At 41.5% G+C, this 20,939-nt stretch overlaps 1 protein-coding gene across 1 annotated transcript in view; it reads right to left on the bottom strand.

Annotated features, from left to right (window-relative positions):
• LOC308110066 (voltage-gated delayed rectifier potassium channel KCNH1-like) overlaps positions 1 to 20,939 on the bottom strand; it is a gene marked incomplete at both ends in the record, with an annotated part of 53,918 nt that overhangs the window by 30,175 nt on the left and 2,804 nt on the right. The window contains 5 exons of the mRNA XM_080464120.1: positions 4,498 to 4,890; positions 10,155 to 10,273; positions 11,172 to 11,300; positions 16,388 to 16,494; positions 16,572 to 16,695. Coding sequence (XP_080320246.1) covers positions 4,498 to 4,890; positions 10,155 to 10,273; positions 11,172 to 11,300; positions 16,388 to 16,494; positions 16,572 to 16,695 — 872 coding nt within the window. The remainder of the gene's footprint in view (positions 1 to 4,497; positions 4,891 to 10,154; positions 10,274 to 11,171; positions 11,301 to 16,387; positions 16,495 to 16,571; positions 16,696 to 20,939) is intronic.

Raw genomic sequence — 20,939 nt, 5'->3', positions numbered from 1 at the left:
TCTCACACACACACACACACACACACACACACACACACACACACACACACACACACACACACACACACACACACACACACACACACACACACACACACACACACACACACACACAAACTCTTTGTACATAGTGTTTGCTGTTTAGTAGATTAGATCTCCGTGTTAGGTGTCGTTTGCTACTTGAATGTGTTGATTTATGAGATGATGAGATTAATGATGAATTATTTATGAATTAATACATTTTGTTAATAAACGCCTGTTAGCTGAATTGAACGATTCTTGGTGATTATTGTGTATTTATTGTTGACAATTCACTGGTTTGTAACAGTCTGTGCTCGGATCTCACACCTTCCCTTTTATTTAATATTGTTATATTTTTACACAGAAATATTAACTAACTTAAATAAACCTTTTACAAATGAGACTGATATTTTGGTAATTAGCTATTTCCAGTTTATCTGTTGGTGCCCCGCCTTTCTATTATTAATAGATAAATAACAAATTTATTCAAATTAATAATTTGTTTATTAATACATTATTTTTGATAATTTATTAACTTTTAAGTAATTACTCAATTACTTTAGGAGTTGTTAATGAGTAAATGACCGTTTACTTCCATTAATAATTTAAATTTTTCATAAATTACTTCCAGTGACTTATTACTGTCAGTAATCTATTACTGACAGTAATTTCATGCTAATAATAATTATAATAATAATACCTTTTGAAAGGCTGCCTCTAGGGATGCACTGCCACATATACTGTAATAAAACATTTTTGGGGTATTTCAGAAAGGAAGTTCAACAATCTCGGCGTTTCTCTCTGAAGTCTGAGTCGACTGACTCTGAGATGGGAAATTCAGAGTTTCCAGTTCAAGAATAGCTGATCTGAATTAGTTTAATCAACTCTCAGTATGTGAACCTCGAGTTAAGCGCATGCAGAACTACAAGAAAAAGCAATCATCAATGGGGCCCCGATACCAAGAGTCACCATGGGAACAGACCGAAAACCAAATAATTTTGCCGTAAAAGTCTCAAGATTGCAGCAGACAGGCAGAAATATTAAATAGGTAAAATCTGAATTTCACCGAGGTGCAATCCAACAGGAAAAATGAGACTTGGAAGCAGCTACAAATTAAATATAAAAACATATTTCAGAATGAAAGGCTTATATGTACTTTATATATGCTCTGATTGTGCCTCATTTTGATTTAAATTATAGTATTTAAATTGATGTAGGCTATTAGATTAAAAAAATATTTATTCAGTAGCCACTTCAAGTTGTAATTTAAACCTGGAACAAAATGTTGTACAAAATTGTCCTCCGTTAATATCCCACTTAGTAAATTAACTCAGGGTTTAGAAATTTGTATTATAGTGGAGTCATTTAAAATGTGACGATGGGTACATCAACACTCAATAAATGAATACTACACACACACACACACACACACACACACACACACACACACACACACACACACACACACACACACACACACACACACACACACACACACACACACACACACACACATTTTTCCACTCCTCATCAATGAGATGTGTTGAGATGTTGCTTGTTTTCTGCCATCATTCGTCGAACTATCAAAATCATGTTCTTCTTTTGTTGTTGCTTCTTTGTTAATTCATGAAAATTGAAAATCACGTTACTGTCTAGATAGAGCTGCTCAGGCTGGTTAATCTAATAACAGTTGGAAAGTATTTGGATCAGTGTGATAAATGTAAATAATATAAGTAGCACTAACAAGGGTATTGTTGGATGCATCCTTTCACAAAGGAAGCATCAGTGGTTCCTACGCTAAAGGAAGCTCTAAAGGAAGCAACGAGCCTGCTTTCCTTTGCTTATTGAGAATTTGGACAGTCGTGATCATGGCCGCCACACAAAACACTTCCGGGGTGAAGGAAAATTTGATAGATAAGGAGATATGAGGGACAATTCGGATGTACCCCAGGTCTCTTCCTATTGCAAGAGCAAAAACTGTTCTGACACCGGAAGGCTCTCAATCACATCATATTGTTTGTCTGAGCTGCCGAACAGGATAAGGGGGAAAAAAATTAAATAAAAGATAATAAAGAAACAGACCCTGGTTTAGGTAGGGGGGAAAAGAGACTCAGGTTTGAGTAGGCATACAGACCCTGGTTCAGGTAGACGGTAAGAAACAGACCCTGGTTTGGGCAGGGGGGGAAAAGAGACCCTGGTTTGGGTAGGGATACAGACCCTGGTTCAGGTAGACGGTAAGATACAGACCCTGGTTCGGGTCGGGGGCTCTGTATTCAATCGCTGCAGACTGATCGCAGTAAGAGGCTTCATATCACCAATTTCCATTCGTACTGTGAGAGACAGCGATGGGGGGGGGGGGGGCTGACAGATTGGAGAGGGAGCGGTAGATACAGACAAGCTGAGAGATGGAGGAGAGAGAGGGAGATTGAGTGGTGGGGGGGCAGAAAGGTAGAGGGAGAGGTAGAGAAAAAGAAGCTGAGAGAGGGGGCAGGGATGGAGAGAGGCAGAGAGAGACAGACAAATAGAGGTAAAAAGAGAAAGAGGCAGAGGGGTAGAGAGAGATAGAAGTAGAGGTAGAAAGAGAGAGAGAGTGGTCGTGTGAGAAAGAGAGAGAGGTAGAGAGAGAGAGAGAGAGAGAGAGAGAGAGCGGTAGAGAGGGGGCAGAGGGACAGTGGCAGGGAGAGAGGTAGAAAGAAAGGGGCAGAGAGAGATGTCGAGGTAGAGAGAGAGGTAGAGAGAGAGGCAGTAGGGGGTCACTATAAGCTTTAGTAATTAGAAAAGTCTTGAGTCTGAACTTGAAAGTAGAGACTGTTTCAGCCTCTCTAACTGAAACTGGGATCTGGTTCCACATGACAGGAGCCTGAAAGCTGAAAGTTTTGCTTTTAGAAAACCTAGGAACCTCCAGTAAGCCAGCACTTTAAAGTGGGTGTTGTACTGAGGGGGTGGGATGACATACCATCATGAAATTACAGTAAGGTCATATGCTCAACTCTGATCTTGTCTGAAGTGAACAGAACCTTTCACTGGCTCTTAAAATCGGGTCTCTTCTTTAAAAAAAGAAGAAAGAAAGAAAGAAAAAAGACAAAAAGAAAAACCTGTTCTCTGATCACTCTCAGACCTTTTAAAGACAGGGTGAATACAGCTTGTATGAAAGATGTATGAAGGTGTATCAAACATGTATGTGGTTTATATGAAACGTGAATAATGCAGCCAGCTGCTTCCTCCTACAGAATCACATCCTCTCCATGTTCATCTGCCACTACAGCATCACATCACACCACTCAGCAACCTCCACTTCATCTTATCAACACCAGCCCTTCCTGAAAGGGGAACACCCAGAATGCATTACGGCTCCGTCAGCAGTTCTGCCCAAAGATACTGACCATCATCTGTGGCTGCAGGGAGGATAAAGAGACAGGGAGGTAGATCTCACATCATCTCTGCCTTTCTCTCAGCTGTTTTTCTCTTCTTCCACAGGGCAGGAAATGCCTGTCAATTGTTGCTGTTGTGGACAATTGGAATTGTAGTTGTCATCGGCACATCAAGTGCTGAGTCATGATCAGTCTCTGAGTTTGTGGAACGTGACTGTATGCTGTGTATGAACGCAGAGATTTCGCTCTACGTTCGACATAAATCAGGTGAAACCATTGAGAGCCTCTGATTGGTTAGTATTCACTGCTTTCACTGAATCGATTAGTTAATGTCTGTTAGTGCAGCATGAGGGCTGATGAGCCAATCACAGGCAGGGTGAGGCAAATATTGCTTAATCCAAATTTTTACTGAAATAATGTGACAATGAGCTGTGAATAAGGATGGATTTCCACTGAACAGAGTGGTCTTCAATACCACTGCTTATAAAAAAAATGGCATTTCTGGGCTGCTCCAAAAAAAAGGCATAAATTAGGCATATAACCACTTATCCAGGGACCATTATAACACTGGCTACAACTGCAGCTACATAAAAGCAAACAAAACTAGAAATAGATACTCACTGACACATAACTAACAATATCCAAAGTAGAAGTACAGATCCCTAATCATGCCAGCACCTCTGGTTGATGAGCTTGCATTAATGCCTGGAGTACAGGCAGCTTTTAAATCTGGAAGGACATTATTAAGTATCGTCTTTACCTGGAAACTCAAACCAGTTCAGAGTGACCAGAGGGCATAACAGGGGCAGTGTGTCAGTCCATGTCAAAAGAACAAGAAATGCTTTTTTAAAATACATTCCCACCATTTTATGGACCTTTATCCAACTCTTTTGAGATGTGTTGTTGCGAGGAAAGGTTTTAAAAAGTTGTAAACATTTCAGTGAAATTGTGTAAAATGTCTCAGAATCTTCAACCAGGTAGATTATTTGGTGTAATCCTGGAGTGTTTTCATTCCTCCAGATTAGTTATCAGAAGACTTCATTAACTGAAATGTGTTTGTCAGACATATACACACACGTGTGGGTGCGGGTGTCAGTCCACTGACCTCGTCTACGTTCTCAAAGGCGTTGATAACGTCGTAAGGAAGACAGGACAGCAGGTCGATGACGAACCAGGTTCTGACGTAGTTCATGCGAATGAGTTTGGGGTCAGAGATGACTTCTCCAGCTGGACCCACAAAGGTAGTGTGGAAGTTAAGGACAATGTCTACAAGAAAGATTACGTCCACAATGCTGTCCACCACCAGCCACGTGACGTTGTTCTGCTTGGTCTTGAAGGAGACATTGTAGGGCACCATGATGGCTGTGTAGAAGGTGAGGATCAGGATGACCCAGTCCCACGTCGTCTTGAAGAGGCAGTAGTGCAGAATAATGTGTGGTGGTGTCTTCGGGGTTTCCTGTTTGTACTGAGGCAAGATGTCTGAACCCAGCTGAAGAACCTGGAAAAGAACATCAGAAAGACACGGTTGGGTCTTGCTTTCCTCACACTGGAGACAAAGTGACCTGGGTCAGGGCTCCTTAACCTTTTCATCAACATGGAGTTAGAGCAGCTGGATGAAAGTGGATAATTAATAAAATAAAACAACTTTTACTTCAGCAATATTACGTCCATCCATCTGCTTATTCCACACAGGGTCTGGTTTTCTTCTGAAGCACCAAGACACTTCCAGACCAACTGGGTGATCTAATCTCACCAGTCAGTCCTGGACCACTGGTTCTCCTCCCATCCAACCCCCACGAGGCTCCAATAACATGTGATATCACCAATGTGATACAGTCAGAAAGACATCATTGGCTAATAACAGCGAATAGCATATTGTTCCTCCTCCGTCTGAGCAGGAGGGAAGTGGGGAGAATCATAAGAGGTTTTACTGAGAAGCAGGAGACCTTGAGAACGTGTTGATTAATGTGTGTTTTAATGATCCATGTGATTCTGAAATGTAAAAGAGCAATGTTGCATCATAGAGAGAAAATATTTTTGTAAACATTGATTTGTTGAAAAGTGATTAACGAAACTATAAAGGATGAGTGTATTGAGTGTGTGTGTGTGTGTGTGTGTGTGTGTGTGTGTGTGTGTGTGTGTGTGTGTGTGTGTGTGTGTGTGTGTGTGTGTGTGTGTGTGTGTGTGTGTGTGTGTGTGTGTGTGTGTGTGGGCTGGAAAGTGTAGATTGTAGCTGAAAAAGGGCATGATGAAGAACAAGTGGTGCACTGAGTGAGTGTGTGAGTGTCTCAATAGAAAGAATGATTTATGACCAAAAAAGAGACACGTCAAAGCAATATGAAGGGGAAGTGATAGTTGAAGCAAGGACACACACACATACGTGCAAAAGTACAGATGGGTGTCAAGGCAGCAAAAATAAACCAACAAAGAAGGTTTTGAATGTACAGTATGTCATGAAATGAAGTGTTGTATGTAGAGAAATACACCAATCATGTTCACCTTGTACAGTATGATGTGAGTCACATGAATGCATTGTAAAAACGATGGGTACAAACTGCTATTATCTGGTATTTGGAGTGTTTCACCACATGAGGAACCACTGTCCAGGATCCAGGAGGATCATCCACTGCTCAACACAATGTTTCACGGCCAGAAAGTGTTCAACCTGCAGGGGGAGAACTGCTCTGGGGGACAACTTGAGGAGTGAGGACTCAGGATGCCCGATGAAATGATCTGGACTCCAAACAGAGAGGAGAGTTTGAGTCAAAACTTTCAATCCTTCTTCAACACATTCACACATTCAACATTTTCTAGAGCCCTGTGGAGTTCTAGTTTGAACAGAACCTGGATACAGGCTGCAGTTTCATTGCTTCCCCCCTTGAAGACAGGTGACATACACTCACTCTCAGCCAGGCAGCAGGCTCTGGCTTGTTGTGGCTCTCCATGCCATACTTTACTGATTACTTCTTTTTAAAAGTAATAAGTTACTTTACGTATTATTAGTTTTACAAAACAAAGCAAAACATGACCACACCAAATAAAAAACAACCTCCAAACACACACAAAAAAAAGGGTGTGCACAAAGGCCAGACAACCGCAGTTTCATATGTAACTTTCGTTTCATATCTATGGACTCAACTCCCGATTTCTGTGAAAAGTGCAATGATTTAAATATGCCTGAATTTAATTTGAGCCCATTGCCGTTCTGGAGGTTCACAGAGCACTCAAAGATCTGGACACCAGGAAAGCAGCTGGTCCAGACAAGTTGGAACCCTTGATTCTGAAGCTGACTGCTGATTTTATTGCTGAACTTTCACCTGTTCTTTTTGTACCAACAAACTTTAAACAGTCTGGAAATTGGTCTTTGTTCTTCCACTTCTTAAAGGAGGAAACAATTACAGGCCTTTTTCTAAACTATGTATTGTGGCTAAAATGTGTAAAAACCTGGTCAGTGACCACTAAGTTGTTTTTAGAAACCTATTGTATTTGGAATACTTTTCAATCTGGTTTTAGAAAGCAGCACAGCACGGTTACAGCCCCTTTAAGTTTTAAATGATTTTATTTATACACTGGATGTCAAGAAATATTGTACTGCACTTTTCATTGTCCTTTCAAAGGCTTTTGACACTGGATCACTCTCTTTTAGTTAAAACTCGAACTAAGATTGGCATCTCAGGGTAAGCTGCCGGCTGCTTTGTCGACTACCTGTCAAACAGATACCAGTCCTGTCAAACAGATACCAGTCCACTCAAACAGATACCAGTCCTGTCAAACAGATACCAGTCCTGTCAAACAGATACCAGTCCACTCAAACAGATACCAGTCCGGTCAAACAGATACCAGTCCTGTCAAACAGATACCAGTCCTGTCAAACAGATACCAGTCCTGTCAAACAGATACCAGTCCGGTCAAACAGATACCAGTCCTGTCAAACAGATACCAGTCCTGTCAAACAGATACCAGTCCACTCAAACAGAGCGGCTCAAATTCTTCACCAAAGGTGTTCCACAGGGCTCGCTCCTAGGAACCATTTTATTTTCTATTTATGTGAAAGACCTGTGCAATAATCTAACAAACATGTCATCCATCCATCCATCCATCCATCCATCCATCCATCCATCCATCCATCCATCCATCCATCCATCCATCCATCCATCCATCCATCCATTTTCTCCCGCTTATCCGGGGGTGGCAGTCTGAGCACCGTCACCCAGATCACATTGCAGATTGAAGATTGAGGGGTGGGGGTGGGGGACAACATACAATACCCTTGTTAGTGCTACATATATTATTTACAGTTATCACACTGATCCAAATACTTTACAACTGTTACTAGATTAACCAGCCTGAGCAGCTCTATCTAGACAGTAAGATGATTTTCTAGATTAACCAGCCTGAGCAGCTCTATCTAGACAGTAAGATGATTTTCTAGATTAACCAGCCTGAGCAGCTCTATTATCTAGACAGGAACATGAAGCAGGAACATGAATGAACAAAGAAGTAACAACAAAAGAAGAACATGATTTTTATAGTTGATCGAATGACGGCAGAAAACAAGCAACATCAGCAACACATCATGAGGAGTGGAAATGTGTGTGTGTGTGTGTGTGTGGCTTGTCCACTGAGTGTGGCTGGAACTGTTGTGGGGGGGCCTGTAGCGACACAAGGGGGCCCGAGGCCATCGGGCCCGGACACCGCCACCCCGGTGGCCGGCTGCCCCCAGACCCGGGGAGGCCCCAGCGAGCTTTCCTTATTGTCCGATCTCACCTGCACAATTTGAAGCTTGTGTTGAATGCCGAGAAAACAAAAGTGCCGGTCTTCACTAAGTAAATGAGCAGACAGCCGTCCAGAAATAACCACTACTCAAGGTAAACAAATAGAAGGTGTCAGTAGTTACCATCTTGATTTTGTTCTTGATCCAGAGTTTTCCTTTAAAGAGCACATTGCCATTTTAGTTTGCAAACTTAAAATCAAGATTGGATTTTATTTTCGTAACCAATCATGTTTTTCCCTAAGTGCTCGTAAATGTCTTGTGTCTTCAACGTTTTTAGCACTTTGACTATGGCCATGTTCTTTTCATGGGTGCTTCCGTGAAAAGTCTGCAGTCCTTGAACACAGTGAATCCACATTTTTCCAGGAGTATGTTTATGTTTATATGCTGCTGTCAACACCTCGAGCAACTCGGTACCTTCTGCTGAAATTCCTTTTTTAATTTCTGTATCATAGAAATGCCTTAATTGTAGGTCTCGAAACAGGTCCCCATTCTTTATCCTGCCAGGTGAATAATTGATGAGGAGAATCTGTGTTTTTGTAATGTTCAGGTAAACGAATGGCTTTTAAAGTCCCAACAACCCAGACTCCCATGGTGCATTGCAGCACAACGGTTCAGTCCTTCCTATCGGCTCAGCAATCGCTGCACTATTATTTGACAGGTAGAGCAAAGTTTCATATCAAAGACATGCCCCAGTTTAGTCTTAAAAACAAGGAGATGGTACCGGACAGTACAGGTTGGTCTTCTTTGGGTCTTTTAGGAAAAGTCACAGCTTGTGACCGTCAAACATTTACAGCTTCACTGCCATTGCAATTTAATTTGTAAAGTTGTTCCTTTCATTAAGAACAACTACTTCTACATTTAAACCCCATTGTCTTTCTTGCGCTCCACAGGAGAGACAATACTCCTACTGTCAAAAGTAACTTTTACTCTGAGTATATTTTATATGAGCTACTTTTTACTTTTACATGAGCAAATTTTCAAACTGGTAATTGTACTTGTATTTGAGTAAAATTGTATCAAAGTAATTGTATTTTTAGTTGAGTAGAATATTTTAGTGCTCTTACCACGTCTGGGCTCTTTGAGATGAGACTGGTAAAGTCCACTTTCCTGAGAACATCACTCTCAGTGGCCATCACACAGGTAATTAAGTCTGTTATGGCTCATTGTGGAGCTCAGATTATTTTTCGCAAGTCTAAGTTTTGAGAATGAGCGCCCCCCCACTGGCACTGGTTACAGGTAATGTCAAATAACGCCTCAGTGTCATCAACATTTGGAATCACAGACAGATGTCTCCTTCCTCTTACAAGAGTCAGCAGCGACCTTGCTGAGGTGTTTTCCTTGATGAATTCTCTGAATTGTCCAATTGCATCTACAAAATCTTCCCCTGGTGACTCCTCAGTGATTTCCAATCTTTTTAAATCAAATCTGTTCTTCATTACTCATCAAAGATTAATCGGTGTTCATGTTTTAAGAGATTTTACAGTGAACAAATGCACCTTCAAATACTATTGCACTTCATTTAAATCTTTTTTTTTCTTTTTTACAAAATCTGCATTTCATATTTTAAATTTTGTCTATATTAATCTGCACTTTATCTTTTTAACCATTTTATACTGTTAATTGTGTTGAATACATTTTCAGTGTTTTAATTCTGAGGATGTTCACCCTTGTATAAAAGAGGCCTCGATCTCAATGGGTTAATTTTCAAGGTTATATAAAGGTTAAATTATAAACCCAGGCGACCCCGCCCCCACCTCCCCGTACAATTGCAAAAAAGTTGAAGGAACCTCCTAACATCCTATATATGAAATTGAATTTCTTTGATTTATTCTGTTATGATGAGTTTCTTTTCTGTAAATATAAACTCTTTGGGTTTACACGTCATCTCAGGGTGTTTGGTGGACTGGTGCCGCTCCAGCTTGAATTTTTAGTTTTGTTCATGTCTTTATTGTGAGTAAAGGAACTGGATGTAGGAGATGACGTCTTACCTCAGCCAGCCGTGAATGTTTGTGGACGTTCTCGCCTTTCTGGACCGTTGGAGTGAGCTGCTGAAGAACTCCTCGAGAACTGGTCAACGCACGAGTCAGACGTGCAAATTTACCCCATCCTGCCAACGAGAGAAATCAGAGGCAACATGACAACCCCAGCCATCTCCACTCGTACAAAATATATATATAAAGTATAACATGGTTGACTTTTGGAACAGGCGCAGGAAATACTTTCATAATTATGACATTACTTGACTGACCTCTTAGCTCACTTCAGAATTTAAGCAGTTTTATCCACTAAAATAATATAATAAACAAAGTGCTCCTACGGCTCGTTATATATATATTCCTAGATGTGAAATTCAGTGAAAATTGTTTTTTAGAACCCTGACACAGCAAGACAGTATTTGATTGACGTCAAATACAAGGCTTGTCATTTTGGTTGAGGTAATAGGTTCCTCTGGTACTACAACCCTACATTTTCCACTTTTTATAATGTTTATAATTCACACCAATGCCATCATCCCACGTTTCTGAAGATAAATCCAGTCATTTTCTGTCTCAGAAACTCATCATCTCAACATGTAAGGGGTGTCTCAGTGTGTTTGGGACTGGAAGAAAATTTAATATTAAAAAAAGAGTATTGTAAAATGAGAAACTGTATTTTTTGCTTTACTTCCACTGCTTTGTCACTTCTGTCCCTGCTGTGGTGTGTTCATGTTCCACAGAGGGTGATCATGGAGGGCTCACAAACATGTTTTGCATAAAACACTGGTCACTGTCACTGGGATGCATATTTGCATGAAATCTCAACAATATTCATTTCAGCAAAATGCTAAATGCAGATCAGTGACGTTCCCAAATGAGAATGTACATTTTCGATTGCCTACTTTGATTTCTTACAACTGTCTTACAAAAGTGATTAAAGCTGTTGTTCGGTTCAAATCATATGTTCTTAAAGTGGAAACTGTGTGTCCCGCATTAAGTCACTCATAAACAGCTCTGAACAAGACTCACCTTTGGAAGAGTCATCCTCAATTGGCTGCTTGAAGGCAGTGATATCACTGAAGGTGCAGAGAAACAAGACCACTTTGTCCTGCTCATTCCTGATTGGAGCAATCTTGACGAAAAACCACACTGGCATTCCTGCAGCACCAACAGTAGGGGAAATTACAGTAATAATCCAGCAAACAATCAAATACAAACAAAAGTTTCTCACTGACATAGGCCAAAAGTTGAACATTTGGTTAATGAGACAGTTGTTAATGGTCAGACACCTTTATATTTTTGGTTGTTGGGCACTGTTGGGCAGTTTTGGGATTCTATTGCTGTGGATCTTATGTTTCCTCTTGGTGGGTGATGAGTGGATAAAGCAGTGTGCAGACCTGACATTGGCATGGTCCATATTGGGGATGGTCGGGCAGAGCCGCCATGTTGAACTCATTTCTATCAGCTGTCCTGGAGCTAAATGCTAATTCTACAAGCTTACACAGGTTTCATGTTACACTTAATAAAAGGCTTCCAGGCGAGGAGACAACTGGCACAGACCTTTTGAATCCATATAAACTTCTGTAACTACATCCCTGATTGCGTGATTATCTGTCAGTATATTGTCTGTAAACCGGACTGTAAATCTGACTACCTCTGAGTCCACACAGCCCCCTAGAGGGACGCTGATATATCATCTGATGAAAAGATCACAGTTGGATATTTCAAGCTAGAGATCACAATTAACAACTTTAAATCCTTTCCTTTGGATTCTCTGACAAATATTTGGTGTCTTTCTTCATTGATGGCCACAGGTCATCACTGTGTAGTTTACCAGGAGGACACAGAAGAAACATCAGAACATCAGACACAGAGGAAGACTTGAGACAATACTTTACTCAGGAATAAGAAGAAGGATGATATAGGGTTTTGGGTTATTTTCTTTCAAGCAGTGGGGAATAAATCATGAAGGTTGGTTTTTAACAAAGCAAGGAAAAGTGGTCAGAAGACAGCCGGAAAAATACAACAAAGCTGTAGAGAAATCTCAAAACTCCCCACAAAACAATGCAGGTCAGACAAAATGTTTTTGAAGCTATTTATAGTAACATTGTGTCAGGACCCCTTCTGTGTCTTTGTCTCAGTTTTATTTTTGACATGTATTGTCCATGTCTCCATGCACTTGTTCTTCCTGTCTGTCTTCCCTCTGTGTCTGATTGAGTTAATGTGTTTCACCTGTCAATGGATTCCTCTTATTTATCGCTTTTCCACTGATTGACCAATGCTACCTCAATGCTGTTGAAATATATTTGTTGATATACACCCGGTCCAAGGACTATTATATAATATACAGCTGCATGGTTTTAGAGAGCGAGCCATCCAGCCGTCATTTGGACTCTCATTTTTCGGAAAAGACGGCCGAAAAAATAGCTGATGTCTTGCTCAAAGCCTCTAAAATGTGTGTATAATGGTCACTACTTGTCTAATTTTGTTTAAATTAATCTTTTTTCGCATAAATATAGGCTTGAGTACACAACGCGCAACTGACTTCTGGTTTTTACTACGCCCAGTAACGAGCAACATGATTGGTCAGTTGATACCAGGTGGTATATACATTTTGAAAGGCAGCCTCTGATTGACGCGTAATTCTCTGGCTCATTCTGATGCGTTCAAATGCTGAAGCAGAGAGGAGGACTTTAGACGAATTCTATCTGCAGAATCCACAGAGGTGGGACTAATTCTACGGACCTATGATCGATATCATTTTTATTTTCCAAAATGTTAACACGTCCATCAATAGGATGTTTCTCCAAAAAGATCAAAATATCTGACAAAAGATTCATTGAGCAGAATGTTGAGTTTTCAGCTGGGAAACGTGTGACAGTAGTAATGCCGCAAATCTTTTTTGTTTTTACATGGCAGCTTTTATGACAAGCAGAAAAGGAAAGCTGTCACTTGATATCGGCCGAGACGTGAAAATGTCAGTAACTTTTTGGATCTATACCTCATTGGAATTTTTCATTTCCCTTCACAAGGCTTATCAACTTCACTAATGTTTGTTGAACAGGCTCTTTTCCAGGAATTTGTGACCTTTGGAAAGTTTACAAATAGGGATCCACAGAAGCTCAGGGATCTAGCTGACCTCTTGTTAGAGCTTCTAGCTGCAAAAGAAGATGGTTATCTGGCAGGCCTGTCATACTTGGACACCTCAAGAGGAGTGAACCCCATCATTGACAAACTCCCATACAACATCCAGGAAAAGTGGTTGTACTTCGGGTCAAAATACAAACGTGAACACTTTGTCAGCTTCCGACATTTCAGTGAACTGGTGAACTTCATTCGGATGGAGGCAAAGACTCGCACAGACCCAAGTTTCAACCTCTTCACACAAGCTACTGCAGAGAGAAGCAACAGGTAGGAAAAGACAATGAAAATGGCTGTACGTGTTCACAAAACACAGGTCTCGGTAGCTAACAAGTCTGAGATTCGAGAGGGGAGTAAACCAATGGATCCAAGCAAACACTGCCCTCTACACAGGAAGCCCCACCCTCTAAGACAATGCTGAGGCTTTCGTGAAATGAAAATAGAAGAGCAGAAAGAGTTTCTAAAAGAACATTACATTTTGTTTTCGCTGTTGCTCTTCCGCAGAACACATTTCTAAGGACTGCAGTACTGAGATAAAATGCATGGAATGTGACAGCACTGCCCATGTAATAGCACTTCACCCTGGTCCACCCACCTGGAAAAGAAACAAGTTTCATCCCGCTTTCAAGGATGGCAGGGAGGAAGACGGAACAGATACCGAAAACATCCATTCTGGAAAGTGGTCGTACAAGTCTTCTCCAACCATGCAACAACCAGATCAAAGTCACAGAAATCAGGGCCCTAAGCATCAACATCTAAATCTGACCTCCTCATCCAACTTATCAGCGCTCACTCCAGACAGCCTGTGTGAAAACGTCTTCGCTCAAACTCCTGATGACCACAAACTTGCACCATCCATTGAAGATATGGAGTTTCTTCGCATAATGGAGATTGAATGCCACCAGAACAGCTCCAAAAGCTGGGAAGCACCTTTACCTTTTCGAGTACCAAGACAACGGCTGCCAAACAACAAGAAGCAAGTGCACAACCGTCATGTTTCCCTCCAACGCACATTAGGAAAACGACCACTCATGAAGACACACTTCTTTGAGTTCATGGCAAAGATTTTTGAGAGAAGACATGCAGAGGTTGCCCTACCGCTGAAACCTGGACAAGAGTGCTGGTACCTGCCATTGTTTGGAGTGTATCATCCTAAAAAACCCAATAAGATCCGTGTGGTTTTTGACAGCAGTGCCTCTTACGACGGAGTGTCACTCAGTGATGTGTTGCTCACAGGCCCTGATCTCAATAACAGCCTCCTTGGGATCCTCATGAGATTCAGAAAGGAACAAGTTGCTGTCACTGTAGACATTGAGCATATGTTCCATGGTTTCATTGCTATAGAAGGCCATCATGACTTCCTGCAGTTCCTTTGGTATAGGAACAACGATCCCACTGCTGATGTTGTCGAGTACAGGATGCGAGTTCATCTTTTTGGAAACAGTCCCTCTCCTGCTGTGGCTGTATATGGTCTAAGAAGAGCAGCGAAAGAAGCAGAGGTTGGCTTTGGTAGTGATGCAAGAAGACTCATCGACCGTGAGTTCTACGTTGATGATGCTTTAAAATCCTTCGTCACTGAGGAAGAAGCCATTAGCTTTCTTAAGCGGGCACAGAAAATGCTTGCTAGATCCAATTTACGATTGTGCAAAATTGCATCCAACTGTCCTGCTGTCATAAAAGCATTCCCACCTGAAGATCGGTCGAACGACCTTGAGAACCTTGAGCTATTTGTTGATGATTTTCCCGTTCAACGCAGCCTCGGATTGATGTGGAACATGCACACGGACTCCTTCATGTTTCAGATTGAGGAAAACCCATCACAGTCAAGGGAAGGCTAATACTCCGAGAGCTAACTGCTCAAGCTAAAGACTGGGACGCACCACTTCCCAAAGACATGGAAGCTGAATGGGCAAGATGGAAACAATCGCTGAATGATTTAGAGAGGCTCCGGATACCACGTCCTTACACCCTCTCCTCCACTGAAGCCACAAAAGAAAGAGAACTCTGTATCTTTCCAGATGCATCCGTCAAAGCGATTGCAGCTGTAGCTTACATCAAAGTGACAAACCGCCAAGAGCAGACGGAAATTGGGTTTGTCTTTGGGAAAGCAAAACTTGCTCCCCTGGCTGGCCTAACCATCCCGAGGCTTGAACTTTGTGCAGCTGTACTCGCTGTTGAGATCGCTGAGATGATAGAAGCTGAGATGGATATTACATTTGACGGTGTTACATACTACACTGACAGCAGAGTTGTATTGGGATACATCAACAACAAGTCAAGGAGATTTTACGTCCATGTCCACAATAAGGTTCAACAAATACATCAGTCTACATGTTCTGGTCAGTGGAAGTACATTCCTACAAAACTCAATCCTGCTGCCACTGGATCAAGATCCACTACACCAGCCCTTCTCAGTAACACTGCATGGCTCACAGGACCAGCCTTCCTACTCAACTCAGCGTTGCACCCATCTGAGCCCCAGCAGGCTGTTGATCTCGTTGATCCTGACACAGACTGTGAGGTACACCCCCAGGTGATGACAAGCCTCACACACAGTGCCAGAAGTGTAGTGCAACCTCACTGTTTTGAACGCTTCTCCAAGTTCAGTACACTCCTAAGAGTCATCGCGACAAGTTCGCAACCTACATTTTACTGCACTCTCTGTAGTGGGATCGCCCAACACAGTTGGGTCTGGGTGCGCTTTGCCTCACCGTACCATCCCGGCCCGCCCTGCTCAGGTATGTACTGCCGGGGGCTCAAAGCTCAAGGAGCCGCAGCAGAAGGACGGAAGAGCCGCATGTGGCCGACCCCTGGTCTAACCTAACAAGAATGTCCTTGACTGCAAACCATTGCACGCTCAGGGAGAACATTCAAACTTTATACAGAAATACACAAGTAGAGCCAATCAGATGGCCACAAATATACAGAACTCAATTGCAAAGATTCTGGAACGACAGAGTTCATTCAAAGCGGAGTGGCCACATCATCTGTTCACTAACTGACATATCATTTGATAAGGAGACATCATGTTTTATTCCAGTGTACTACAGGATATTCAAAGAAGAATGTTTCAGTAATTTTAAGCAGCACATTCAAGTACTTACGGTTCTTCTTGTACATCAGAATCTCAAAAGAGTTCATCTCGTAATTCTCAAAGGTCTGTTGAACTTTGTCACTGGTCTCCTTGTCTGTCAGTTCCCCGTACATGAAGCTGAGGAGAAAACTGAGTCAGCACAGAAACCAAACACACCAGTCCTCTAACCAGTGTCATGGCGCTGTGTGATGTACCTGCATGTGCTGCTCTTCTGCATAACCTCGGCTCGATGGTATCCTGACAGTTTGCAGAAGCCATCGTTGCTGTAGACGATCGGCCAGTCCACGATTTGAGCATTTCCAAGCACAAAATTGGTATCTGAATAGAAGAGAAGATGATCAGAACTGCTCTTCTGTTGAATATCCAGAGGCAAACATTACAGCCCCATACCAAACAGCAAATTCAATTCAGTAAAATTCACAAGACATAAAAAATATTAATAGAACAGGAGGGTGGATAGTGTCAAGACTAATAAAATATGTTCAGTAGCTGATGTACCTCAGTGGTGAACATGAAGCAGTAGCTTCTTTTCTCAATGTGTCAATGGCTTCAAAGTGATAAAAATCACATTACAATTACAATAAAATGTTTGTTTCTGGATTTCACAAGTTAGATTAAAAAAAAAATTAAGCATATATTTGTTTTTCTGCAGTTGACTTTGGGTTGTGGACCTGAATGAAGATAACATAGAGGTAACAACAACTGTCCATTTATATCAGTGGTTCCCAACCTGTTTTGAGCTGTGACCCCATTTTGACATCACATATTTCAGGTGATCCCACTTTGACATTTTTATTATAGAATTTGTGTTTGATCATGTTTGTTATACAGAGGAGCCAGGATTCGTGCACAAAGTCACAATTTCTTGTCTCTAGAAGGCTGAAAAGTAATGCCGAACTAACAATCTCTCATTAAAGGAATTATGAAGGAAAAACAAAGTTATGTTGTAAGGAATGGTACTTTGACTTCATATACATGAGGCCACTAACTTCGGCTTCACACAACCATTTTCCTGTCAGCTTACCCTCTTGGTCATCAGTTTGAGGCAATCTTCTTTTCACTGTGTTCTCAGACAGTGGTACCATTTTGATAGCACCTGGCAACATTAATGTCTCAGAATGATGCTGCTTCATGGCCCTAGTGATGAGATAGCTCACCTCCACTCACACTTTCAGTGCCTGCTCACTAACGGTCACAGCCTTGTTGAAGTACACTCGCTGGCTATTCAGCTCAGCATATTTGTTTTCGAAAAAACATCCGTCAGCCGACATCTTCGTTGTGTGTTGTCTCAAAGTGTCTTTTGAGCGTTTTGGGTTTCATACTCTCGACACAGTGCGCCCCACAGCCGACATTTCAGCTTCTCCTTTCTGCTTTCAATGACACTTCCGTATAGATGGAAACTTTTTCTGTGTCTCAGTTCCTCCTGGAGCTGTCTTTACAGGACCAGGCGGGCAAACAAATCTCTCCATTTTCTTTTATGTCTTTCCCGACTGTCTACAAGTTTGTGTTTATACAGGTAAAAGAGAAGGAACTCAAGTAGCGGTCATTGTGCAGTCACATGATCGTGGCCTTCAATCAAGATGCAGATATATTTATATGTTGCATTTTATTTGAACTAGATTTATGTTTGAGAAAGTGAAATTATAGAATACAGTTCTTTAACACTGTGTGTGGTGTTTCAATTTCAAAAAGAATAATAATTATTATTAAAAAAATGTTTTATGACAGAAGAAGGTGTGTCTTCTCCAGATAGTAAGCACCCGGGGACTCGCCCAGATGGTGGAGCTCAGGTATTTTGGGGTCTGATGCACATGTGGTGGGAGGAAGGTTTTGGAGATTCTGTGTCAAATGTCCTTGTGTCAACAGAGCAGTGTGTTGTTTTAAGAATTTTCTTTCTTACTAATGAAGAGAATGAAAAAAATAAATTCACAAAAAGCAACTGAAGCTTTATTTAGAGCTGTATTTTTTAAAACAACATCTGAGGAAAGCACATAAAGTTTGCCGCTCCCACAGCGAGACCAACCCAGTAAGACCCTCAGACAGAACCAGTGTTGTTTTTGACAGGTTAGGGTTAGACGAAATGATTTTGTTAACGCCCCTTTTTTTCAAGACGATAACGAGACAGTGACACTCTACATGGCTGTTTGATGACTAAAACATGAGGAGACATGAGTTTTTGTTGACGAGATGAGACGGGACGAAAATGTTAGTGAGTGGTCAGGCACACACACATTAATAATGTAACATCAGTTTCTGAAGAGAGATGGAGCCTCTCCCCCTCCTCCTCCTCCTCCTCCTCCTCCCCCTCTTTTATGGTTATTCACAAGTGTGTGAATACACCTGATATAAAGCCTCAATAATATGGCTGTAGTTTCTACAGAGCTAAGATGGGAACAATTAATTAATTAATTGTTAAATCAGCAGCTGCAGTGATGTAGATATAGTTGTGTGTATTAGAAATACCTCTCCATTCATGACATTGTCTTTCCAGCTGTTTGTAAGTGTATAACAGGTTGTCAGCTTACCTTGATAAGAATCTGCTCTGATTGTCCAAATTTAGCTTTTAGTGCAGCGGTCGGCAACCCGCAGCTCCGGAGCCGTGTGTGTGTGTGTGTGTGTGTGTGTGTGTGTGTGTGTGTGTGTGTGTGTGTGTGTGTGTGTGCGTTCATGCAAGTGTTTTATATTTTATTTTATTCCATTTTTTGTATTTTATGTGAAGCACTTTGTGTTGCAATTTTTTGGTATGAAAAGTACACTACAAATACAGTTTGATTTGATTTGATTTGAATTGAATAAGGAGCTAAATGTTTTCTAAAGACAAGTGCTATATATATGTTGACTGAAAACGTTGTTCAAAGATCTCTGGTGTGGCACAAGTACAATGTTTAGAAGAAACTATAGCAGACGTGTCAGAGGGCTGGATGGAGCCACTGAACTGAGATCTGGTTGAGTCATGTGGTAGGTGATATGATAGGTGATATGACAGGTGATATGATAAGTGATATGACAGGTGATATGATAGGTGATATGACAGGTGATATGATAGGTGATGCGAGGTAGGCCGTGAGGAAAACAGCTCCGAGCAAAGCTTCCAAAGCTGGCGTCAGCTGCTGCCGTGACGGTCCACATGCACACATTCTATGTTAACATTGCATCGCTCACCAGTATGTTCAAAAGCCTTGATCATGTGATGACTCTCACTGTGAATAACGTCCACTTTGAAGCCAAACAACAGGAGCTCATACGGTCAAAGAAACCACACTTGTCTCTGCTGCAGGACACTAAATACCTCACCTTGTCGCCTTGAAGGAAATCACAGGGAAACTGCAGCTCTGTACGGCCAAGCGAAGGATGACATGATAAATGGTGTCATTTACAAAGAAAAAAAACGTTTTACTTTCCATCTGCTGAACATCCATGCATCTGCATCTTTTGACCACAGGATTAGGAGCAGAGTGGAAGTGTATTAATCCATGGTACGCGGTGTTCTTAGGTGTCACAAGGTGAATTGACAGGAGATGTATATGTGTGTGGGGGAACCTTTCTTTCTTTGTCAGAAGAAACAGTGATTGACCACTGAAGCACATATCTGGGTGTTTTAAAAAGTTGAGCCTAAATCTACTGGACCCTGTAAATTTAGATGTTAATAAACAAGCAATGAATGTCAACATTCATTGATCAGAAACAACAACGATCAGTGCATCAATCAGGTAGTCCCCGTGGAGCATGTGGCCCGAGCATGGGCTTGGCCTCTACAGCTTGTGGAGGTGAACCAACCTGCTCACAGTCACCTTAAACTTCCATCACTGGACATTTAAGCCTTGATCCCACTGCGTAGTATGTGCCAGGACAGGGCAGGGCGGGACAGGTTCTTGTGCGTCCCTTATTGACAAAAGTTGTGGCGGCTTCTAGTCATTAACTTAATGAAGAACCAACATAGAACAACATTAGCGATGCATGTCTTTCTTTTTATTAAAGAAAATGTATGTTTCCAGTGAGACAATGGCATCCTTAAACCCATTTTCTGTCCAAGAATGTGTAAAGCAAAGTGTTCAAAGTATGTAGACCTGAATATGTGGTGGATTTGGCGATTAGTCAGACAATTCATTTAAAATATGTGAAAGACTTGTTTATAATCTTACGTAACTATGTACTTGGTTGTCCAGATCAGATCGGTAGATATCGGCTCGGGGCCGATATTGGTGATTTGTGAGTGATCGGGTATCGGCAAATCCAGCCGATCACCCCGCCGATCTAAAAAAAAAAAAAAGAAAAAAAAAAAAAAAAGAAAAAAGGGTCCACAACGTCCCCTAATAACCAGAACAATCAGGGACTAGAAGCTCCGGTCGAGCTGCAGAAGCTAGAAGCAGGCGGAGCGGGGCCATAGACCTATAAAACTAGAGTTATATATAGTGGTTTATGTGTTTATGTGCAGAAGTCTACTTCTAAATTTCTATGTGGTCTGTCTTCTTCTGTGTTTTTGTTGTGTTTGGTGAGTCACAGCGCCCCTAAAGGTCTGGCATGTGTACTACATGCCCTGAAGCCTGGTGTTGAGCCGTGTT

The sequence above is a fragment of the Lipophrys pholis genome, assembly GCF_963383615.2.
Source record: "Lipophrys pholis genome assembly, chromosome: 5".
NCBI lineage: Eukaryota > Metazoa > Chordata > Actinopteri > Blenniiformes > Blenniidae > Lipophrys > Lipophrys pholis.
This window is presented reverse-complemented; position numbering and strand designations above follow the sequence as displayed.